Source organism: Elephantulus edwardii, unplaced genomic scaffold, assembly GCF_000299155.1.
Source record: "Elephantulus edwardii isolate Elephantulus edwardi_28Jun2011 unplaced genomic scaffold, EleEdw1.0 scaffold00027, whole genome shotgun sequence".
In the NCBI taxonomy this organism is placed as follows: Eukaryota; Metazoa; Chordata; class Mammalia; order Macroscelidea; family Macroscelididae; genus Elephantulus; species Elephantulus edwardii.
The window spans coordinates 6,241,518-6,267,532 of NW_006399777.1; the positions used below are offsets into that span (position 1 = coordinate 6,241,518).

At 45.9% G+C, this 26,015-nt stretch overlaps 1 protein-coding gene across 1 annotated transcript in view; it reads left to right on the forward strand.

The window, feature by feature from the left end:
- Positions 1–26,015, forward strand: part of KAT2B (K(lysine) acetyltransferase 2B) — a 155,808-nt gene that overhangs the window by 67,125 nt on the left and 62,668 nt on the right. The window contains exon 3 of the mRNA XM_006883408.1: positions 13,809–13,935. Within this exon, the coding sequence (XP_006883470.1) occupies positions 13,809–13,935 (127 nt within the window). The remainder of the gene's footprint in view (positions 1–13,808; positions 13,936–26,015) is intronic.

The window sequence follows — 26,015 nt, forward strand, 5'->3', positions numbered from 1 at the left end:
TCCAGCACCACAGCTCAAAGGCATCAACTCTCCTTTTATCATCCCTAGTCATTGTCCAGCTCTCTGATGCATAGCAAGTGATTGCAAAGACCATGGCCTGGATCAGGCACGTCTTAGTCTCCAGACTGACATTGTTGTTCCTCAGTACCTTGGAGAGGTCCCTTTTATGTATTTATTTTTTTAATTTTTATCCCATTCCTTGTTGCACATTTTCCTACTTCCTCCACCTTTCGTCCCCTCCAGTCCACTTTCAATGCCCCTCATGGTCCAGAGTGTTGTCATGCCATTTCTGGATTAAAACAGTTCTATTTATTACTAAAAATTCAGCAAATACTTCTGTCACAAATTCCTTATAGTTCCTATTTGAGACATTTCGTATTTTGTTACGAGTGTCAAGAACACAAAGCTGTTACTGCACATCTCCCAGCCGTGAGGTCTGTGACCTAGATAGTAACTTTATGATCTCGGCCACTCTTTCTTTTCTATTGTGTTGACACAGAGGCGGCCACTTTTTGGTGATTTGAGTCCACTCTGATGGAGACGGCAGGGCCGTCTTCTCCCGGGTGCTTTACAGCCGCCAGAAACCTGCTGGAAGGCCAGCTATGAATGGCCTCCAGCTCAATAAAAATGAGAAAGATGGTAAGAAGGGCCGTACTTCCCACTGTCGTAAAATGGGACTGATGTCGGGGTTGAGGGAAGACAGAAAAGGAGGGGAGGAATGATGTACACTGCATTGAAACAGATGAGGGAGAGAACTGTTTAAAAGGGATATATGATTAGGTATTATTGTCATGACAGGAGTCCAGAACAAAGGCTACACAGTGGAGTGGACTTGGGGGGAGGGATTGTATGACAATGAAAGAATTTTCTGTTACTTTTCAAATAGAAAAGGGAATTGGGGAGGAGGTGATGGGCAGGGAGAAAAGTGCAACAATGAATAATTAGAAACCCTAAGTCTCTGTAAACTTTCATTAAAAGAAAAAAGAATGGCCGTATTTCTTTCTAGGCCTAGGGCATGAAGTCTGTTGGAGTAATGAAGTGCCTCATCTCTAAAAATTTTTATTGCCTTTTCTATTATTATTATTATTATTATTGTCATTGTTTTACACTCCCTCCCCCCAGGTCCACTCCACTATTCAGCCTTTGCTCTGGACTCCTGTCATGACAAAAATACCTAATCACATATCCCTTTTAAACATTTTTCTCCCTCACCTGTTTCAATGCAGTACACATTATTTATTCCATCTTTCTCTGTCTCCCCTCAACCCCGAGATCAGTCTTGTTTCACAACAGTGGCACTATGCAGTATTTGTCCTTTTTTGACTGAGATACTTCACTCAGCATAATGTCCTCCAGGGTCATCCATTTTGCATAAGATTACATGAGTTCTTTATTTTTCAATGCAGTGTAGTATTCCATTGTGTGAATACACCACAGCTTCTCTACTCATTTGTTTGTTGATGGGTACTTAGGTTGTTTCCAACTCTTTGCCATTGTGAACAAAGCTGCGATAAACATCGTTCTGCTTGTGTGGCAGTCCTGGTCTCTTTGGGATATTTTCCCAGTGGTGGAATTGCTGGGTCAAATGGTATCTCTGTTTGCAACTTTTTGAGAAAGCGCCACACCACCTTCCACAATTTTACACTTCCACCAACGGTGAATAAGGGTTCCAGTTTCTCCACAAACTTGCCAGCATTTGTTGCTTGCTGTCCTGTCAAATTTTGCTATTCTTACTGGGGTGAGATGATATCTCATAGTTGTTTTGTTAATCTTATTTTTTTATATTGGTGTTGTCATGTGGTGTTGAGTCACCTGCAGCTCATTGTGACCCTATATCCAACATCCCTAACCCCTGCTCTACTCTGTGCCAATCTCACTGTCTCTGACACACTTACCCCCATTGCCACAGACACTGAATCGGTCCATCTCATGAGATCTTTTCTGTGCTGGATACTTGGATACTTACTAGTTACAAGTATAAGTTCTCTGCGGTAATTCAAATTGTAAACTTTATACATTAATTTGAGAAGTAACAATTGCATTTTCTCATTGACAACAATGTCTGTTTCTTTATTTAGTTCATCTAAAGAAGAAGATTCCACTTTTTAGGTCTAAGTCAACTCTTGGTATAGGTTTATTGCTAGTAGAGGTAAGGGATCAGCTGCCAACTCAAAGATGTCGTTTGAATCCACGAGCAGCTCTGTAGGATAAAGATGAGCAGTCTCTGCCCAAGCCATTTACAGTCCCTGAAAACCCTCTGGATGGCCAGCTATGAGTTGGTTCCAACTTAACAGAACAATAATCTAAGTGAGTTTTTTGTGTATTAAATTTAATAAGTGACTACTGTGGATACTGGGGAAAGAAACCACTACCCAGCCAGATAGAAGAAAAACAATAAAAAACAAAACCCAAATGCTACTAAGTTGTACTATGGTTCTTCTCATATGCAGTCCACCTGCTTATTCTGATGGCCACATCTTTCTCCCATGGAGCAGCAGGTGGGGTCAAACTGCCAACCTTTCAGCCAGCTGGTGAGCACTTTGCCCACTGTCCCATAGGGGCCCCTTGACTAACGTCATGATTCACAACGCGTCTGCTGTCAGCTCCATGTTCACTTCACAGGGCACCTCCAGCCCTTGATTGTTATCAGAGTCAAGACGATCATTAATATTTCTGGTTTTCCCACACCCACTAATTATTAATGCCGCCAATAGCTTTGTGGAAACTAAAACAGTGACTTGTCCAGGGTTCACTCAACTAGCAAACACTGGAGTTTATTTAAAATTGTAATTCCTTAGCTGCCAGGCCCACCGTTGACCACAAACCCTGACACTGTCAGTGGAGCAACCCTGACTTCAGCTCACACTATCGTTCAGTTGCCACCATGGACTTTGAGGGCAGATTCTTTATGAACAGCTGAGGAATAGAAAAGGCCTGCAGACAGCCAGCCTCTCTCCAGACAGAAAAAGGTATAGCTTCTTTGCCTCCCTTTTCCCCCTGCATCCTGTGCCTCAGTGCCTCACCTCTTTACTCCTCTACAGAGTCTGAGGATGGTTGTCTTTTCTAAAGAACCTTCTGGTTTCCTAGGCTCTGCTGCAGAATGAACTGGTCTCTTTCTACCAGATCATCTGGGAAAATTTCCAGGAATCTGTTTGCTAAGCAGAGTTTCAGGAAAAACAGGTATACATCACATACTTGGTTCAAATCCAGAATATTATCTATTTTAGGCCAATGTGTCCTGTTTGTTTTAAATTTAGCTTGAATGTTCTAAGGATAAATATGATTTTTTTAAAGTAAGGGGAATGCTATCTAGAATGTTTGTTTATAGTGATAATTTTAGGATTTTAAACCACCCCAATGACCTTCTGTACTCATAGAATTCCACGAGGATTCTTACAGAGGCATTATTAATCTCTGCTCTATACCCTCTGTGCCATTTTGCTTAGGGCCCTGGGTGGTTCAAACAGGGCCAGCTAGAAAGCCAGCAGTGCAAATCCACGAAGGAAGAGAGGCCTGGTAACCTGCCTTCAGGAGATTGCCACCCTTCATTGTAGTCACATTGATTCTACTCATGGTGACTCACCATCCATTCAGAGTAGAGCTTTGTTTCATAGGGTTTTCAAGGGTGTAATCTCTGGTGGTAAGGAGTTGTATTGCCAACCCAAAGTGACACGATTTGAATCCACCACCTACTCCGTGGGAGAAGGATGAGCAATATCCTCTTATGTGATTTACAGCCTCTGAAAACTCACTGGAAGGTCAGCCATGAGCCCACATCTGTTTGGCAGTATCAACAAGGTTATGTGCTGGTGGAATAGAGCCCCTTGGGAGTTATGTTGCCAACCCCAAGGGAGCACCTCTTTGAATCTACCAGTGACTCTGAGAGAGAACAGGAAATCAGAATCAAAGCTACAGCATTTATTGATTTGTGTGTGTGCAGTACCATCAAATCAGATCCAACTGGTACAGTAGGATATTGCCCCTCCTTTTCCAGCAAAGCATATGGTGGATTCAAACTGTGTGCCTCTGGGATTTCAGTGCAGCTTCTAGCCACTAGGCCACCAGAGCTCCCTTTATTGATTTATTTTTAATGAAATAGTTTTATCACTTTACTTCAAGCAGGAATCTGGTTTTGTGCTGCATAAAACCCAGGGGGAGCCAAGCTATTTAACACATGCGAGGGGTGACTAAGGGATGGGTTTGGAGTGCCCTTATGTGTATGGTTTGCTTTCTGAAATTAACGGACTTACCCTCTCCTCTCATCCCAGTTGCAAGACTTTCCTCTGACTGTTGTTATGTGATGTCAAGTTGGGCATGACCCAGAGCTGACCCTCCAGCAAGTTTTCAGAGGCAGTTAACGACATGGGGGGAGAATGTCCATTTTTCTCCCAGGGAGCACCTAGTGGATTTGAACCAATTGTCTTTGGGTTGGCAGCACACCTCCTTACCACTCTGGCCACGAAAACTTCCTATCTTGTCCCTGTTAGCTCCATGACTAATTTAAGGAACAGCAGCACAGTGGCTAAGCACTCCGTGGGAGAAGAATGAAGCATTCTCCTAACAAGGTTTATAGCGTAGCTAGTAACCCACTCGGGGCATCCTCTTCTGCCCTATGGGATCATGGTGAGTAGGAATCAGATTGATGGCAGGAGATGTTACTGGTTTTTCTTCTTTTTTGTTAGAGATGCTTAAGCTTGGCAATTTGGAGTCACTTTAGATGATCAGCTTAAATTAAATTGGTTGGGTAAAATGTGCAAGTCCAACATTTTTTTTTTGGGGGGGGGTAAATATTTGATAGAAATGCATGAGGAGGTCTTGTAATAAAAATACAGAACCGAATCAGGGAATGTGCAAATGATTTGATGGGAATATTGCTGAAGATGTACAAATTGAAGATGCTCAACATAGACAGTCTCAGGCGCCCTTGGGCTGATGTCCACCCTCCACCCCACATGACCACCCCACAGGGCTCGCATAGGAGGAGATTGCAGGGGGTTTGAACTGCCAACTTTCAGCTAGCAGCGCAGCACTTAACCACCAGGGCTTCCCAGGTGTTAAAAGTATTCTTTTGGCAAGAAGAGATAAAAGAATTAAAACGTGAATCAGAAAAGGGAGAGTCAGGAGGGATGGATGCTCCTGTTCAGACCCTGGTGGTCTCAGGACAGTTGTGCCCGCTTCCCTCCAGGAACCCGGAGAACGCCACACTTCCGGCAGGGTACTTCCGGTATTGTCCTTCCGGTTTCCGGTATGACCCTGGTAGTAGCCGTTGGTATTGCCCTTCGGGGATTATCCTTCCTATGTGACCCTCCTATGCCTTTCTGGAATTACCCTGCCGGTATGACCCTCGTATTGACCTTCCAGGACTATCCTTCTTGTTTGACCCTGGTGTAGTATCTTTTTGGGATTGTTCTTCCGGTTTGACCCTGGTAGTACCTCTTTTTCGGAGATTCTCCTTCCGGTTTAATCCTGGTAGTACCTCTCTTTTGGGATTGTCCTTCCGGTTTAATCCTGGTAGTACCTCTCTTTTGGGATTGTCCTTCCTGTTTGACCCTGTTAGTATCTTTTGGGGATTGTCCTTCCTGTTTAACCCTGGTAGTGGCTCTTTTTCGGTTTGACCCTGGTGGACTCCTACTGTTATGATCCTTCTAGTTTTGCCCTTCCGTGCGTCCTGCTCTTCCCCTGCCCTCTCCCCTCTCCATGTTCTTGGCGCGCTAGGTTGGGCGCAGACCGGAAGTCAGTTGACAGCTCCCCTCGGTTGACAGCTCCCCTCGATTGACAGCTCCACTTGATTGACAGCTCCCCTCGGTTGACAGCTCCCCTCGGTTGACAGCTCCCCTCGACTGACAGCTCCCCTCGGTTGACAGCTCCCCTCGGTTGAAATCTTCCCTCGATTGACAGCCCCGCAGCAGTCCTTTCCGGAAGCCTGCCCGGTGGGGAAGCACGAACCTTGGGGTTGACTTCTGCGCAGATCTTGCAGTGTCCTGGCTTTCGGTGCCATGATGGGCATGTAGTAGGTGCTCAGGTGGTGATAGAAGAATCGCTAGGTCAATGGTGTCATGAGCGGGAAGGGGTTCTGCCCATTGCTCTTGCTGTACCCCCACCTGCTGTCCAAATGTAGACAGTGTCAGCTTCCAGCACTGCCATCTGAGAGAAACCAGTCCACACTGGTGGGAGCAATGGGTTAATTCTATGGACAGCAGCCCCAAGCCCAGGTATAGAGAACTGTCGCTCCTGCAGGGGGTAAAAAAGTTTATTTTTATTTTAATGTATGTTTACAGAAGGTTGGGTTTTCATTCATTCATTCATTCATTCATTGTTGCACGTTTCCCTCCCTCCCTCCCTCTCTTTTCCCCTCCCCCTGTTCACTTTGTAAGTACACCTCTTGTCCCAGATTGTTAATTATCACATATATAATGTCTAATCATGCATTCTTCCAGACAGTCCTTCTTCCATCTGTCCCAGTATTTAATATCCAGCCACTCTTCTGTTCTTCCCCTCTCGCCCCCATTATCAATCTTGTTATGTAACAGCAGACTGATGCAGTGTTTGTACATTTCTCACTGAGATATTTAACTCAGCATAATGTCTTCTGGACCTCTCCACGCTGTGTAGGTTTTTACAAGTTCATTCCTGTGGAATATTCCATTGTGTGGATGTGCCAGTTTTCTTAGCCATTCATTTGTTGATGATGGGCAGCAGGGCTCTTCCATCTCTTAGCTGTTGTGATTAACACAACAATAAACATGAGGATTATGTAAATAATAATAAATAGTTGCTGTGCACTGTTGCATAGGAACCAGCCCCTAAGAGCTGACCCTTCGGTGGGTTTTCAGAGACAAGAAATCATACAGATGGAGATTACCCATCTCTCTCCCATGGGACAGCTTGCAGATGTGAACTGCAAGCCTTTGGATGGGCAGTGCAGCTCCTTACTGTTAAGTCTGGACACGGGAAGGGGACAAATGAAGAATTCAGAATTCAAACGCCAATAGCCTTGCCTGCTGACGGCCTTGCTTGTCTAGCTGAGCTAATAGGTAGACTGTAAATCAGGGTGGAGTGTACCTCCCCTTTTTCTCTAAAGACTCCGTTATGAAAACCCTCCCCAATAAGTTCAAGCTGTGACTTCTCCATTCTGCATCCCCAGAATGAGGAACCTCACCCGGGAGCTCCCCTGTCCCCCAGCCCCCCTCGCCCTTTAATAAAGCTGTGTTAACCTTTCTCCTCTTCTCTCTGATTCCTTGCTTAAGTTTGCTAATTTAACACTTGCCACTAAGCCACCAGAGCGCCCTATTAAATAGTAGTCATGTTAGTTTGTTAAGGTTGTTAACTCTTCTGCCTAAGTGGAGTACACAGAGCAGTCGTTTTGTTTTGCTTTGGCTCCGTGCAAGCTGGCTCCTCAAGTTTCCTTGTTTTGAAAGAACCGCATGCTTAACTAGGTCACCGTCTCTTGCAGAGTTTGGAATTACAGCAGCTGACTGTCATTGGTTTAATTCTGGTCCACGCAGTTTCTCCTCGTTTATTCCTTACCCACGGTCCCGCCTGCCAAAGACAGAGGCTTGGGCGGTGGCCATTCATGTGCCCAGATTCAGAATCCATCACTCTGGTCAGAAGCTCAAGTGGCTTCCTGAGGTGAATGAGGAAAGACAAGTGACATGATTTCTTGACGTTTTAAACATTCGTCATTGCCCTGTTGTCCCTCACATAGATCGTGAGCCTTGAGACCTAATGAGCCCTTGACTGGACAATGTAACAGGTTAGGATAACGCAAGGAGAATGCTGCCTTGGTTAGAGTATTTGTTCCATGGGAAAAAAAATGACTGGGGAAAAAAAAATCATTAACTGTATTTCTTTCTGTCCAGATGTCAAAAAGATACTTGCATCTAGTCGTTTATTAATAGCTGTTGTTCCTCCCAGTGTTCGAGAATGCATCCTTGATCCTGAGCTGGAAGTGAAAAGGATCATTTATTCCTGGAACTTGGGAGAATACTTGGGGGTTATTTGCTGCTGCAGTGATTATTATTAGTTAAGAGAAATAGGTAGGAATGCTTGACCCTACTGATGAAAAGGATGAGAGAAAGAAGTGAGTTTGTAGACTTCTATCTTCTGATTGCCTGTTCTTTGTCCTCTCTTGGTGTTAGCCCTGAGAATTCTGTTCAAGGAGGGAGAATAGGAGCTAAAACCCTTAAATAGTCTGTGATGCCTTTTCACATCTGCGCCTTCATCGTCTCCCTGTCAGCACACCCTGAGCCCCCTACAGCGCCCTCACTTCCTCACAGCTGCTTCGCTTTACTCATTCTGTGATGATCATTTCGCCTTTGCTCTTCATTGAACAAGTGGAGGACTCTTCTGTCTCTGCTCTGGCTCCTACCTCTGCCTGGAACACTTCCACAAGACATCTGTGCAGCGAGCTTTTGCCCACTGCCAACTTTGCTCTAATGTCTTCTCCTTATGAACAAGACCTAGTCAAACTGATGTTCTGTGTCACTCTTTCCCAGCTCCCTGGATCGATCTCTGTTCTTTTCCCTGTATACTGTCCTTCTCTAACACACAGTGTATATTGTTGTTGTTGTTATGTGCCATCGAGTCGCTTGCAACTCATAGCGAGCCTATGTACAAGAGCCCTAAATGCCGTTGTATCCTGTGCCAACCTCACTGTCTCAAACACCTCATTCCCACCACTCCACTCACAGAATCGCTCCACCTCATCGAGGGTCTTCCTCTGCTGCGCCATCCCTCCACTCTCCCAAACAAGATGTCCCTCTCCAAAGACCAGTCCCTCCTTGCAAGATGCCCAAAGTATATCAGATGAAGCTTCAGAATCCTTGACTCCAAGGAGCGTTCTGGCTTCACCCTCTCCAGGACAAACCTGTTTGTTCTCCTAGCAGTCCAACACTCTTCTCCAGCACCACAGCTCAAAAGCATCAATTCTCTTTCTCACAGCGTCCCTTTTCAGCAGGAAGTAGCTAAGAGAATACGCCGTCCCCTTTTCCTTATGACTCAGGGTGAAGTCTCTCTCAGGGAGGAGTGATAGGGAATGGCAAAGGATACACTGACAAAGAAGATTAATCAGAACTGGCTTTGACAAGCACTGTGGCATTTGGACAAGAACAAACTGGGAGGAGGGTAGAGAGAATAGTGCAACAATGAATGAGTGGAAGCCCAAAATCTCTGTAAATGTTTATGAAAATTAATAAAATATAATTAAAAAAAAATAAAATATAAAAAAAAATTCTCTTTCTATCAACCCTATTCACTGTCCAACTCTCTGATGCATAGCATGTAATTACAAAGACTATAGCCTGGATCAGGCGCACCTTAGTCTCCAGCCTGATGTCGTTGCTCTTCAGTACTCTTGAGAGGTCCCTCACAGCTGACTTTCTCAAGGCAACTCTTCTTCTGATTTCCTGGCTGCTGTTACCAAGAGCGTTGACTGTGGAACAAAGTAAACTAAAACTGGTAACTATCTCAATCTCTTCACCATCCACACTGATGCTGCCAATTGGCCCAGTGGTGAGAATCTTTATTTTCTTGATATTGAACTTCAATCCATATTGAAGACTGCAGTCCTTGACCTTCTGCAGCAAGCGCTTCAGGTCCTCCTCAGTTTCAGCAAGCAGGGTTGTGTCATCTGCATAACATAGGTTGTTGATGAGATTCTTCCACCAATCCTGATGCCACATTCCTCCTCTTACATCCCAGCGTCTTGGATGATCTGTTCTGCATACAGATTGAAAAGGTATGGAGACAGAATACATCCCTGATGGACCCCTTTTCTTGATTTTGAACCATCCAGTGTCTCTCTGCTCTGTTCTGATGACTGCCTCTTGGTCCAAGTATAGGTTTCGCATTAGCACAATCAAATGTTCTGGAATTCTCGTTCTTCTTAGAGTCAGCCATAGCTTATTGTGATCCACACAGTCAAAAGCCTTTGCATAGTCGATGAAGCACAGATAGACATTCTTCTGGTATTCTCTGCTTTCTGCCAAGATCCATCTAATATTAGCTATAATACCCTTAGTACCACGACTTCTTCTAAATCCAGGCTGCACATCTGGCAGTTCTCTGTTGACATATTGTTTCAAACGTTTTTGGATAATTTTCAGCAGAATCTCGCTTGCATGTGATATCAATGATATTGTTCGATAATTTCCACACTCTGTTGGGTCACCTTTCTTTGGAATGGGAACAAATACCGATCTCTTCCCGTCAGTTGGCCAGCTGGCTGTCTTCCAGATTTCCTGGCACAACTTAGCACATCCAGGGCAGCGTCTGTTTGTTGAAATAAATCAATTGGTATGCCATCAACTCCTGGAGCCTTGTTTTTTTGCCAATTCCCTCAGAGCAAGTTGAACTTCCTCCTTCATCACCACAGGCTCTTGCATGTATATATATAGTACGCTGTATCTAGTTTACTTATTTATGGTTCTTTTTTCTGACCTTCCCACTCTCCCCACGGTGTAAGCTCCATGAGGGAAGCAGTCTTTGTTCCCTCACATCGCAGGCCTTCTGTTGAATATTTGTTGAAAGAAAGAGTCAATATGTGTAGCATTTCTTTGGTTTGGAATACAGTCCTCCAGACACCAACATTTGTGGTGGAGATTTTTCTTTCTCAGACCTGCCATATTTACTTTTCTTGTTGGGACTTCAAAAGCAGATTTCCTCCCTTCTTTCCTGATCTTTCCCACCATGTCAGTCATTTATTCTTTCTTTTCTTAGTCTTCTAGACATGTGCATCCCCTCAGAAAAGGCTCCTGTCTCAGGAAACATTCAAGCAGCAGCTACTCTTGTAATTTCCTGTGAATCAGGCTGCTTCTCACTTTAGCTGTTTGTTAAACGGGAAGAAGAAAACCAAACCTGATACCAAAGGAGAGAGACGGAGGCTCTAGCAGAGAGGCCACGTGCCAAAGTCCCTGCACTTTGTTTTCTAGGCTAGGACCGTCCAGGAGGAATAGACTGTGAGGCACGGGGGTGGTTTTTACTGTCCTGGTAGCCGCATGAGGAACGTAAAGAGATATGAGTGAAATACAGTTTTATGATATTTTTCCCAGTTAATCCCATATATCCAAAATGTTACCATGTTAGAATGTAATCAACATAAAAATCAGGGTATTTTTACTAATTAAATATGCAAAGTAGTCACATACCAAGCATTCAGTTGCCTCTGTACCTCCTGGTTGCCATGTTGGATCATGTTAAGTACCAGAACACTCCTGTGAAAGCGGTGCTGATGAAAAGAATAATAGTAATAATAACTACCCACACCCTCACCGAGAATGAATCAGCCCCTCGTGGCACATGTTCTTCTGTTTTATTCCTTGGTTTCCCTTTATAGGAGATTTGAAAGAGGAATTAAATGAGAATGATGGAGTGGTAAAGGCTGGTCCTGAAGGAGCAGAACAATTTTTACTGGCTGGGCACATTCCGCACAAGCACGCCGGTCTTCCACACCTTGACCGTTTCCTGGAGGCCCCCTGTGAGGCTGGAGTGGTTTCACTGCTGTCAAGTTCATGCCTGATTCATGCTCTTGTCCTCACGAGGTGCCATCAAGTCATAGCCACCCTGTGAACAGCTGATCTGAAACTTGCCCTGTCCTGTGCCATCGTCACCATCTCTGATACACTTTCACCCCCTGATACAGTCTGTGTGTCCATCCATCTTGTTGAGGATAAATCTTCTACTCTCTTGCTGACCTTTCCAAGCATGTTGTTCTTCTCCAAGGACCAGTCCCTCCTCACTGTGCCCATGGTATGCGAGAGGAAGTTCCACCATCTCTGTCTCTTAAGGAGCACCCTGGTTGCACTTTCTTCCGGACGTACGTGTTCTTTTGGCAGTCTCTGGAATAGTTATTACTCTTCTCCGGCACCACAACTCAGATGCATTGGTTCTTCAGTCATCTTTAGCCGTTGTCCGGCTTTCAGATGCATAACAAGTAATTGAAAAGATCCTGACTTGAATGAGGCACACCTTAGTCTTAAAATTGACATCATTTCTCTTTAGCCCTAACTATGGATTTTCCCCAATGCAATGCGTCTTTTGATTTCTTAACTTCTAGTATCGGGGTGTTGATTTTCGATCCAAGTTAGAAGAAATCATTGACCATTTCAGTCTTTTCTCCATCTGTCATGATGTTGCCCAGGGGTGAGGAGTTTTGTTTTCTTGATGTTGAGATATAATCCATATCGAAGGCTGTAAGTCTTTGATCTTCTGCAGCAAGTGTTTCAAATTCTCTTCACTTTCAGCAAGCAAGGTTGTGCCATTTGCATAATGCAAGTCGTTGATGAATCTTCCTCCATTCCGAATGCCACATTCTGCTTCACAGAGTCCAGATTCTCAAATGATTTGCTCAGCATATAGATTGAGTAGATATGGATATAAGCTATTAGGATACAGCCCTGCAGACGTGTGAGGGTGGAGCTCAGTGGTAGAGCACATCTTCGTCCTTTGCTTGTACAAAGCTCTGGGTTCGATCCCTGTCATCTCCAGAGCCCTGACTCATGCAGCGCCCGTGTACACAGTGAGTCCACTGCTACCTGCTCCTGCCCCCTCCCCGAGGGGTGCTGTGGATCAGACTGCTGGGTCTGTAGGGGGTTTTTAGGATTTGGGGGAGCAGATTACCAGGCTTTTCCTCCTAATCTGTTTTAATCTGGAAGGTGGTGGCTGTTAAGTGCAGTTGAGTTTGACTCACAGCGACCCCGTGAACAGCACATCTGAAGCCTGTCGTGTCCTGTGCCATCCTCACCGTCTCTGGACATACTTGAGCCCCTTGTGGCAATCACCTTGTCAATGGCAGTCACCTTGTCAGTCCACCTAGTTGAGAGTCTTCCTCTCCTTTGCCGACCCTCCACTTTTCAAGCATGATGACCCTTTCCATTGAACAGCGTCTCCTAGCAACATGTGTAAAGTGTGTGAGATGAACGTTCAGCATCCTTGCCTCCCTGGAGCACTCTGGCTGCTCCTCTGTCTAAGACGCTATCTCTTTGTTCATTTGACAGTCCGTTGGAATCTCTACTTCTGTCTTCTTAGTCATGGTCCACCTCTCAGATACATAGCAGGTGATTGAAAAGCCTGGAAGGTCGCCTTGTATAATAATGATAATAACTTTATAACCTAAAAGGCATCTAGGTCTCTAGGGAGGCAGGGAAGTGGGAAGATAGTGGACGTAGCCCAGGAATATTTCCTGTCAAGTGTGGCTCCCAGGGAGTTCCGGTGGGTCGGTGAAAGTCAAGAATGAATATGTGTAGGTGGAAACTCCCAGCTCCATCCCGGGTTCCTTCAGAGGCTGGAGGCCATGGAGGACTGGGAGAGCCTCCAAGGGTGCCTTCAGCAGCAAGGCCCCAGGCCTGGTCCATGACTTTGTCCCTCCTCTCAGTTCAGCTGGTTTCCCTATCCCTGGAACAGGGCTCCGGAGCCTGGGTGTCTGCAAGCCTCGGTCCTGGCAGCAGCCCATACTGTGTCTGTGGGGCCTCAGGAGGCTGTTTGTGGCTTTGGGTGGCCTTTGTCCTGGAGCTGACCACTGGGCACACAGCAGCGCGGGGCGGTGGCAGCCACGTGGGCCAGCTTTCTGAGCTCCAGCACGCAGATCCCGCCAGCAGCAAAACCAGACAAAACCCCAGATTGTCCAGCTCACACCCCCTTCCCCCCCAGTCTTGCCTTCGCTCTGTTCTTGCCACTGGTGTGTTTATGCAGAACTCCCAAGTCAGCAGGGGGGTGGCTATCATGTAACCAGCATACTTTGTTCTCACGTAAAACAATCTGTGTGGCTGCCTGTTCATAACTGTGCCCCCTCCCTCTTTCTATTCCTTTTACAGGCCGAAGAGTCTTGTAAATGTAATGGCTGGAAAAACCCCAACCCCTCGCCGACCCCCCCTCGGGCTGACCTGCAACAGATCATCGTCAGCCTGACGGAGTCCTGCCGCAGCTGTAGCCATGCCCTAGGTAAGTTGCGAAATCCAGGAAACTCTGGCCACTGCTTTGCGGTCTTGAGCCTCCAAATGACTTCTGTGGCCTCGCCAGACTCGAATGCACTTTACCTCAAGATGAAGCAGAACAGCTAGTCCCACTGTTGTTGTGGCTCTTGTGTCCCAAGGAATTAGGATGACACGGCGGACACACCAGCACGTTTTCAGAGTTAGCAAATTGCAGAGGAAACGGCCCATCTTTCTCTCGCTGAGCCACCAGTGGATTCGAACTGCCTACTTTTGGATTGGCAGTACAGTACTTTACTAATGACTCCCACTAGTCTTATGGTCCTCTAGCGAGTGCTTTGTGTGGGGGGCAGAACTTGCACTGTTCACATCGTCTCTGCTCCCCTGGGCCCCCTTTTCCAGGAGCTGGGTTGAAACTGACCATTGCCAAATTAAACGAAAGGTGATTACTGAGCTAATCAGAATAATGTGTTGAAGACACTGCTTTATTCCGGTGGGGCCCTGAGCATCTTTGAGCCCAGGCTTGAAAAATGGACCAGTTGGTTCTCTCCTCAGGTCTAAGCGTTTCTCCCATTCTCAACTCCTCTCTAGCTCCATGTTCTAAGGTTCCCGCCTCAACTGGTCATTGTTATTCATCATTGTCCTTTCATAGTGTTTGGTGGACATTTCCTTGCCTCTTTCCCTTTCCACCTTTCTTCTCCGTCTCTGTAAGGTAAGAAGATTGTCATCAGGGTGGCAGCCTAGGACTCTGCAGCATTTGCTCGACAGGGCTAAACTCCCTTTTAGAAGTTCACAGGCTTAAACATGAACTTAAAGTTGTACTCGAGTAGGTTAAAATGAAGGGAGGAAGTTCCAACACTAGGTCCACTGCCACAGAGTTGATTCGGACCTCATTAGCAGCACAACATGCAACACGCCGCACCACCAGAGCTTGTTCATGGGAATGTAGCCCCTGCTTATTAAGATGCCACCAACTGGGGGTCTTGGACTAGTACTTGTACTTTCCTGCCTTCTGTTATCCAGTCTCCAGAAGCACGTTTACTGCCTGGTACTGAGAACTTGTAGCTTTACACTATGTGACTAAGTAACTAACTATGTAAATATTAAGGTGTTTGGTCCTAATGATGTTGATTTAAAGACTGAGGGTCACCTGATGGAAGCTGTGGTCCTTTCAGTAGCTGTGTACACATCTGAAAGTTGGGCAATGGCTGAGGATTACAGGAGAGTTGATACCTTTGAGCTGGGGTGTTGGAGAAGAGGACTGAATATCCCATGCACTGGCAAGAGGATGAAAAGGTTTTTCTTGGAGAAGGTGAAACTAAGATGCCCCTTGGAGGCAACAAGGTTGAAATTTGGTCTCACACACTTTGGGAATGTTGTCCGGGGGGGGGGGGCTGGTCCTTGGAAAACAGTCATCATGTTTGGAAAGGTGGAGTGTCAATGCAAGAGAGGAGACCCTCAACAGGACGGATTGACATAGTGTGTAGAGCAAAGGGTCCAAGTGTGTTGGAGATGGTGAGGAGGTCGCGGCATAGGGCAGGGTTCGTGCTGCTTCTTTAGGGGGTCTCTGTGAGTCGTAGTCAACTCGAGGGCACATACAGCAGCTTAGGGAGATGCACTCCCGCCATGACTTCATCTTTGCTTTTGTCTTTCTCTTGAGCTTCCTGCTGATACCAAATAGTGTGACATCACCCTCCAGGGTCGGCATGGTGTTAGGCCCAACCGCAAACTCTTATTTTATACTCAGATGAGAAATAGTTTGTAAAACCAAAAGAGCCAAAACGTAGATAGTGTGTTCTCTTGAGCAAGTTACTGCAAACGAGTAACCTGAAGAAGGAACTGTTACAAAAGGTTTCAGGAGAGAGACAGACACAGAGAGAGAGAGACAGAGACAGAGACAAAGACAGAGACACACACAGAGAGAAACAGAAAGAGAGAGAGAGACAGAGACACAGAGAGAGACAGAGACAGAGTCACACAGAGAAAGAGAGCGAGCACACACGCTAACTCACAAAGGGACTTCCCGTAAGTTCCATCATGAGGTCCATTTAATGGGTGTCAAGAATAATACAGATTCAGAGTTGTAAAGTAACTGGGCAGAGGAGAGACTCTAAAGGTGCTGTAACTCACCTTCCCGCAGAGGTTTGGGAGCACTTGCCCATTTGGAATCACCTCGGGAAATGTGACGAGGCTCCAGAAGCTTCCAGAAGTTCTGGGTTTGGGCCGGGTGTGGTGTTGATTGGGAAAGGCTGCTCTTCTACATCCATTAACATTTCAAACAGCGTCTGCTTTCTCAGTTGAGCAGATTGGTCCTTTTCTGAGCGTGTAAACACACGTGAACGCCTGCGGCACAACGAGCTTCACAAAGAACAGCTAACTTTGTTCCCTTTTTAAATTTCTTAACATGCTTTGGAAACAAATACCCTTATTTGGCAGTAAAGAATGAAGAATGAGACATCCCCCAGCCCCAAGCCATGCAGTATCCTGTGACCTGACAAACCTATGCCAGAAAATTTTCGACATAAAAATTATGACATGTCCTCAAATTATACAGAATAAGAGAGCTATTACGGTCTTATACTAATAATCAGAAACAATCTGAACACTGTAAAGCAGGAGATAATTGGGTGGATTCTGAAAATCTATTACAGACTTTGATAGGATGAAAAAAACCCCAAAAGATGTATTTTCAACCTGGAAATATTTTAGGCTATTATTCACAAAGATAAACAAGTCACAAAGTAATTATGAGTAAGAACAGAGGCCCTAGATAGAACCGTTCTCTGATTGGAGACATTTTTCTTAATTTTAACTCAGTTTTTTTCTCTTTTAAATGAGATTAACAATAGGATTTACCTCACGACAGTTACAAGGATTATTCGTGTAAAGGTGGTACTTGGTGTGTTGTTGTTAAGTGCCATCAAGTTGACTGGACTCCCAACGACCCTCTGCACGGTATACCTTAACCTTGCCCTATCCTGTGTGGTGCCTATCATCCTTGTCATGTTTATGCCCTTTGTCACGGTCATTGTCAGCCCATTCATTGTGGGTCTTCTTTTGCTCTGACCCTCCACTTTCCCATCATGTCTTTTCCCAAAGACTGGCCCTTCTCATTACACGCTTATAGTATGTGAGAGTAAATGTCACCATTCTTGTCCTTAACAAGCACTCAAACTCTGCTTCCTTTAAGATAGACTTGTCAGGCAGTCCATCTGACATACTTTGGGCATGTTTCAAGGAGGGACTAGTCCTTGGGGAGGGACATTGTGCTTGGAAGGGTGGAGGGACAGCGCAGGAGAGGAAGACCCTCGAGATGAATTGATTCAGTGACTGGGGTAATGGGGGTAGGTGTGTCAGAGACAATGAAGTTGGCTCACGAAAGAGCAGCTTTCAGAGCTGTTGTACACAGAGTCACTATGAGTCGCAAGTGACTCGATGGCACATAACAACAGCAACAAAAACACAGGGTCTGAAAGTGTTCTGCCCATGAAATGCCCCTCAAAGGAAATCCAGTCACACGTCTGAAAATTTCAAGAGTGTTTATTAATTCCACACGTGGAGACTTTCTCCCTCCTCAGGAAGGTGGTGAGGGAAAAAGCCCCAAGTCCCTCCTCCCAATTGCTTTTATAGCTTTCTTTGAGTGCCCTGTCAAGGCAGGGGGGTTGAGATCATGGTTGGTGGGTTGGGGGATCAGTCATGTGGGTCGGCTTCTGACGGGCTGGCTACTTTGCCTGCCTTTACTCCCTCTGTGTCACGTAGACACTAGTTAATTCTTTACTTTGCAAGGACAGACAAGACTACCCAGGGAATTCGTGTTTGCCTTAAGTTAAGAATTTTTATGGCCCGCTTCTGCCTCTAGCATTACTGGGGATTTATAAAAAATGGGGGTTTTGCTGTCCCTTCAAAAGGAGCTCTGGTAGCCCAGTGGTAATGAACTGTTCTGCAGCCCAAAGGTGTGAGCTTCAAATCCACCAACTGCCCACCCTCCACTGGACGGTCAACTCTGAGTCAGTTCTGACTTGATGGTATATAAACAACAGGCGATAGTCAGTACTCTTCTCCCAACCACAACCCACAGCCATTGGTTCTTCTGTTATTCTTACTCATTGTTCAGTTTTCAGGTGCTTAGGAAACAGTTGAAATGACCATGACTTGAGAGGAGGCACACTTGAGGCTGGCACACTTCAGCTGGCACCTTTGCTCTTTAGCGCTTCGGAGAGGCCCTTCACAGCAGGTTTTCCCAGTGCAGCATGTCTTTTGATTTCTTGACTGCTGTTACCAAACAAAATGAAGTTATTGTGGATCTAAACAAAAGGAAATCGCTGCATCTTGAATGTTTGTGCCATCTATCCCGATGCTTGCTTTTTGGTGCCTGGCCCATAAATGCTTCCTGCATTATTAGCACTGGTTAATGGTAGGCATAGTGTGGCAACAGTAAGTAAAAAGAGCAAGGGCCATGTGGGGACAGCCGTATCTGTCCTCTCCCAACTTCACAAAGAGGAGCTGTCCCTGTCAACACCATCAATAGCACAAAACCAATTCCCATGAGGACAGACATGTCCCATACACTCTCCTAGACATCTTTCTACTCGTCTCAGCACCAATCTTACTGCTTTACTAGTTCCAAAATCTCATGTGATAGTTCACAGATCACACAGAATCATAAAAGCTTTATGTAATTTAGGCTAGTAGCCAAATACACTCAACTCATTCAGGACAGCTTATGAAATGTGCTTACAAGTACCTCTGCGTAGAGCCTCATGGCTTTAGGCCACTGTTAACAAAGTTCTCACTGCTGCCAGTATTCACACACCCTCCCTCTACCCCCAAGCTTAGCTCTGGTTCTGTCCGTGGCGAGTAGCAGGCCCAAAGGAGCTCCTTCTCATGTTGGTGTCATTCAGCTGTGGCGGCTCCCACCCTAGGTGTTGCTGGAGCAGGAATTTCTGGGCCCAAAGGATGTGCTACATTCTTGGCCTCATCCTCCTCTGCTGGTGGAGAAGAGCTGCTACTGGGTTGCTCAATTTAATGACAAAACTAGCCAATCCCCCTTGTGAACTGAGGAGCTAGCCAATCCCCTTGTGGACGGACTGACATGCCTCATTCACATATCCCTACCCATCCACATGGCAAAGTCAAAGTTCATAGCTAGGAAAGCCATCTTGAATATTAAACTGCACACAGCATCAGGGCTGTTTCCTTTCAAACCACAAAACCGAACTCTGTAATTTACTCAGCTCTTTGCAGTTGAATCAGAACTGGCACAGGTGACTCAGAGTTGACCCACTAGTGGGTTTTCAGAGGCTGTAAATGTCCAAGGAGATTGTCCATCTTTCTCCTGCAGATGGTGGATTTGAACTGCATACCTTTGAGTTGGCAGCACGACTCCTTACCCACAAAGCCGTCAGAGCTCCCTTGTAGGTAAGAGAAACACTCAGAAGTTAGAAACAAGGACAGCAAGGTCCCAGCCAGGTCTAAAGATGCGGGAATGGATGCTGCGTACCACACGCTATCCTTGGCTTATTCAGCTGAGCTTCTGACCCCGTCAGTATCCGTTCAGAACTTAAATGCCCAGAGGAGGACATTTGATTGGATTCGTGCCTGTCACATACGCAGCCCTGAGTTTTGTCCTCAGAGAGCTACATGGGAGAGGTCATCCGTCAAGTGCAGGCATGGCCACTTGATGAGAACATTCATCCATTCTGAGTGTATTCTATTTCGTTCGCGGATAACATGACATTTATATTAACGTATATGGACAGGAAGTGGTCTGCGAGGGCATCAATTAAGTTGCTGACAGGGATTTTCTCAGGGCATTGGAGTTAGAGGTGCTTTAAAAATGTCTTTCCCCTCCTCCCTCCTTTCTCCTGTCTCCCTCATCCCATTCCTGTGTGTTCCTAGACTTGACGTGTCTGCACCTTTTCAGTAGCTCTTGGAATTGATGTTCAGGTGCCGTGGTTTATTTATTGGGCTGTGTATCAAGGCTCCAGAAGTCTTTTCGTGCAAATTACTCTGTCGTCTTTCCCCTTCGCTGCATTTTTTAAAGCCTACATATAATCATTCATGTGCATTTCTCTGATGTTTAAAATACCTTTTCGTTATGGAAAATTTCAAGCATGGGTGATGGAAGAAAGAACACTAATAAAACACATTGTACACTTCACCCAGTTGTAAGTTGTATGACACATAACGTAGTTCTCTTTCTCCTCCATTTTTTACTTTCTTGGTCAGGATATCTTAAAGTCATTCCAGAGATCATTTCATAGAGATTAATTCTTAATTATTCCCAACAAAGGATAGGGTTGGCCTCTAAGCTGCATGCAAGCTCAAATTCTCAAGCATGTCTTTTGTGTTTCCTCTTGTTCTCTGCCCACGTTGTAGCTGTTGATTTGGTCACCAGTAATTGCACACAGGTACTAATATATACGGAAGCTCTGGTAGCTTGTTGTTGTCAGGTGCCGTTGAGTTGAGTACAACTCCCAGATCTTGTGAATAACAGCTCTGAACCCTGTCCTACCCTGTGCCATCCTCACAATTTCTGATACCCTTGCTGCAGCCAGTGTCAATCCACCTGTTGGAGAGTCATCTTCTCTTTGATCACCTCTCCACCTGCAGCCAGTGTCAATCCACCTGTTGGAGAGTCATCTTCTCTTTGATCACCTCTCCACCTGTCCACGCATGACCTCCCCCTCCAGAGAATAGCCTCTCCTAACAACATGTCCAGAGTGTGTGAGATGAAACCTCATCATCTTCGCCTCCAAGGAGCAATCTGGCTGTACCTTCTCCATGACATACCTGTTTGTTCTTTTGACCGTCCACGGGGTACTCATGGTCTTCTCCAGCACCTGACACTGCCCCCCATCATATTTTCGGTTGCTTCCTGTGCATCTGCAAGATGGACAGTGAATGAGGACGACCAAAAAAAGAATCCATGCCTTTGAATTGGGATGTTGGGGAAGGCTGGAAGACTATTGCATAATCCATGGACTGACAACGGACCCAGCAAGAATGTCCTGGGGAAGTGCAGGTAGGGCGCTCCTTAGCGGCAAGGTGTACTTTAGGTGTGTTGGAGGGGAAGAGTACTTGGAAAAAGCCTCATACTGGCAGAGGTAGAGGGTCAGGGAGAGAAGGGGTAGTCCTCGATATGATGAATTGTCACGGTGACTCAAACAGTGGTCTCAGGCGTATCCAAGGTGACCGAGGCCGGGACACGGCTCTGATCTGTTGTTCACAGGGTCGCTGTGAGTCATAGAGGACCCCAAGGCACCTAACAACGACATACAGCGTATGTGAGGGCGGGAGCTTTGCTGGCGAAGTTTGCAATGACTTATGCTGCTTTTGCCCAAAGACTGAATGTTTCCAGCCACCAATGGCTCCTCAGATGACAGACAGGAAGGAAGATGGGAAGTCTCCTCTCACTTGACGTTACCAGCTGGGTGACCCTATGTGTTGTGGGTCAGAGCCGACTGCATGGCTGTGCGTCTGACTGCATGGCTGTGTGTCTGAGGTTTTTCCAGTAATGTGATTGAAGGGAAGGAGTTCTGTTCTCTGTTGTTAGTTACCATCAGGTTTATTACAGCTCATGGCAATCCCAAGTACACAGTCGAGCTGCCCCAGTGGTTTTTCCCCCACTATCATCTTTTGGAAGCAGACTGACAGGTCAGTAGGCACCATCATGTTAGATGGAGAAAAGATTGAAGTTGCTGGCAGTTTGCTTTTGCTTGGATCCACAGTCAACACCGTTGGCAATAGCAGTCAAGAACTCGAAAGTTGTGTTGCTCTGGGGAAATCTAGGACCTTTCCAAAGCGCTAACGTGCAGTACTGTCGGTTTAAAGATGAAGGTGCACGAGATCCCAGCCATGGTCGTTTCCACTGCTCGTTATGCATCTGAAAGTGGGGCCATGAATAAGGAGGACAAGAATAATCAGTTCCCTTGAGTTGTGGTGCTGGCGAAGAGCACTGACTATCCCATGGACCGCCAGAAGGACACAAGCAAGAATGTCTTGGAGAAAAGGCAACCGTGGTGCTTTGTGGAGGCGTGGATGGTGAAACGTGATCTCACAAACTTGGGGCATATTTTTAGGAGAGGTCACAACGTAGAAAAGGACATCATGGTGGCAAAGGTCAGTGAAATAGAGAAAGAGCCTCAGTGAGACGGACTGGCACAGCGACTCCTAACAGTGGGCTTGATGTCTCTGGGATGATGAGGGTGACATGGAATGTGACAAGGTTTGCATCTATTGATTGTTCATGGAATCAGCGTGAGTCAGAGGGGAGTCGATGCCACCTAACAGCAATAACAACAACCACAGCAGCATGTTCTGAGACACCTGGGTTTGTCCAGGCGCCTGAATTCTCAGCCAGCAGTTGCACGTCGAGCCATTCGCACCACCCAGGGTATTTGTTTTTTTTCTCTACTTCTTAATAGATTTCATTTTTAAATATTCGTTTAACTCAATTTTTAAAAAGGCTGACTGCCGGGCATCTGGAATGTGACGGTTTGGATGGAAATGTGCAGAAAGTGTAAAATGCACTCTGGTTTTGAAGATTTACTATGAATGAAGAATGTCAAATAGGGGTGTTTTCCATGCTTATTCTATGTTGAAGTGGTAATACTCGGTTGGTATTTGGCTAAATGAAAGATATTCATAAAATTAATTGTACCTCTCTTTCTTTGATGTGGCTGTCCTGCCCTTGGCCTCAGAGGGATCCCTTTTTCTTGTGTCCCTGTGAGACAGCATAGAATTGCCTGCAGCGTTTACGTAGCTGTCCACACAGCCGCCTTCTGTGGGAGCCGCTGGCCCGAGAACAGTTCCATTTACATGTGTGGCTCCTGTTGTATTTCTATTGGCCTGCACTCATCTGAAAAGCCCTGAATCTTTTCTCTCCTTCATGCTCAGTCTGAGACACAGAAGAAACCACGTTGGCATTCTAAGCCTTCCCCACCTGAGTCAGTTTCACAGGGTTTGTGGAGACCATTCACTGCATCTCTGCTGGGCTTGGTTAACGGCACAATGGCCAGGGCCAGGCCACTAGGGCCCCTTTCTCTTCTGGTCTTGACCTCTAGTTTCCATGAACATGACATGTATTTGTTGTTGTGATGTCGGAACCATAATTGATACTCCAGTGGGTTTTCAGAGGCTGCAGATCACACAGGAGGGAGCTCTGGTGGGCTCTGTCTAGTGGTAAGGAGCTGTGCTGTCAACCCGAAGGTGCGCTGTTCAAATCCACCAGCCAATCAGTGGTAGGAAGATGGGCAGTCTCTTCCCGTGCAGTTAATTGCTTCTGAAAACCTGCTGGCGGGTCAGCTATGGATCTGTCTTGAGGTCATATAACAACATTAATCATATGGGTGAAGATTGCTTCAGGCAACTTAGAAGTCCCAGGGATAGAAGCCGTATGTTTTCCAGTCCAGGGGAGTGAACACACATGCTGGACATGCGAGCTCTGTGTGCACCACGCCCCTCTCCCTGGGAGGGCCTGTGAGGACCACACGTGTTCTAAAGCCATGACACTGAGCCGGACGGTAAAGAGGTTCACAGCACATGGTGATGAGGTGCTTCCCGTTCCCAGAAAGGAACAGCCGCACCTCGGTTCCTGGCAGTGGGCGTTTGGCAGGTGGCTCTGGCACCCCTGAGTGTTTGCAAGTCTGATGCAGCACTGGGAGGTGTGAGGGTCCCCCATCCTGAAGCAGAGCCTCCCACAGGCCTGGGGCTCACTGCCTTCTCCCCGTCAGAGGTCTACTCTCTACACTTCTCTACATGCCTAGGAATCTCAGGAGGGCCCCCCCCAGGTCCCCAGGAGGAATGCACTTCTCCCCAAGCCAGGGTTGCTGATGTCCGATAACAATGCCCATGTCTAGCAGACTCTTAGAAGATGGTTAGAAACAGCAGTACAGTCTTGACATGTAATTATCAAAGCATAGGTGGAAATAGATCTTTTTAAAACATTTTATTTGAAGATAATTTCAAAATTGCAGGAAAGTCACAGGAATGGTAACAAAAGAGTATCCCGAGTGTCATTCACATTTATCTCATGGTGTAGTGTTGCCCATTAGCTTATATGTGTATACAGACACATCACACATTCCTGTATGGGCAAGGACATACACAGGTACCTTTTTAGAAGCATATGAGAAAGTTACGTGTCCTTCATGGCCTTTTACACTCATTACTTTCATGTATATTTCTAGAATGAGGTTAGTCTTCCATAACCTTATTCACCTTGAGTAAACATTAATGCAATACTTTTATCTGTGACCTAGTGGATAAGGAGCTGTGCTGCCAGCCCAAAGGCAAGCAGTTCGAATGGTACCAGCTACTGTGTGGAAGAAAGGAGGGCAGTCTCCTCCCTTGAGATTCACTGCTTGTGGACTCGCGAGAGGGTCAGCTCTGAGTCGTTCCTACCCAAGGGTGCTCACCACCACCAACACCACCACCACCACCTGCTCCTCCTCCTCCACCACCACCTCTACTGCCACCTCCGCCTCTTCCTCCTCCTCCTCTTCCTCCACCACCACCACCACCACCACCACCTCCACCACCACCTCCACCACCACCACCACCTCCACCACCTCCACCACCACCACCTCCACCTCCACCTCCACCTCCACCTCCACCACCACCACCACCACCACCACCTCCACCTCCACCTCCACCACCACCACCACCACCTCCACCACCACCTCCACCTCCACCACCACCACCACCTCCTCCTCTTCCTCGACCACCACCACCACATGTATTGTCCGATTTAATTAGTTGACCCTGAAATGTCCATTATAACATATTTTCTTTCCACTTAGAACCCACTCTAGAAACAGGTGGTGGTGGTTGATGAGATATTAAATCTGTCACATCTCATTAGTCTCCTTTAATCTGGAACAATTCCTCAGCCTTATTTTTATCTTTCATGGCATTGACTTTTTTTGTAGAGGAGTGTTTTCAACCTTAAAAAAAACACAAAAAAATACCTACCAAGGGTAAATGTTGTTTTGGCTTGCAAGAATGGTCTTTACAACTATGACCTTCAATGCCATGTGTAAATTTGTCTTTTCCCCCCCCAAGCACAGTATGCTAGAATTACATTTTTTAATGACTCTGGTATACAAAGGTTGTTGAAGATCTCTGGTGCAAGGTTGGGTTTTTTTTGTTTTTAATATAAATTTTTTTTTATTAATTTCAGTAAAAATTTACAGAGACTTTGGATTTGCATTCATTCATTGTTACACATTTCTCCCATCCCAACCCTCCCCCCAGAACACTACCCTCTTGGAAAAGTAAAACAAAAATTCTTTCATTGTTTTACAATCTCTCCCCCCAGGTCCACTCCATGATGTAGCCTTCGCTCTAGACTCCTGTCATGACAAAAATACCTAATCATATATCCCTTTTAAACAGTTTTCTCCCTCATCTGTTTCAATGCAGTATACATTATTGAACCATCTTTCTCAGTCTCCCCTGCAATCCCGAGATCAGTCTGTTTTATAACAGTGGCACCATGCAGTATTTGCCCTTCTGTGACTGAGATACCTCACTCAGCATAATGCCCTCCAGAGTCACCCGTTTTGAATAATATTGCATGAGTTCCTTGTTTTTCAATGCAGCATAGTATTCCATTGTGTGAATATACCACAGCTTCTCTATCCACTCGTTTGTTGATGGGCTCTTAGGCTATTTCCAACTCCTTGCTATTGTGAACAAAGCTGCAATAAACATGAGTGAGCATATATCTGCTTGGGTGGCAGTAATGGTCTCTTTGGGGTATATTCCCAGTAGTGGAATTGCTGGGTCAAATGGTATTTCTATTTGTAAATTTTTGAGAAAGCGCCATATGGCCTTCCACAGTTGTTGCACCATTTTACACTCCCACCAACAGTGAATAAGGGTCCAGTTTCTCCACAACCTTGCCAGCATTTGTTGCTTGCTGTTCTGTTAAATTTTGCTATTCTGACTGGGGTGAAATGATATCTCATAGTTGTTTTGATTTGCATCTCTCTTAGAGCTAGGGATTTTGAACATTTCTTCATGTGCTTGTTAGCCATCTAAATGTCTTCTTTGGTGAAGTGTCTGTTCATATCCTGTGCCCATTTT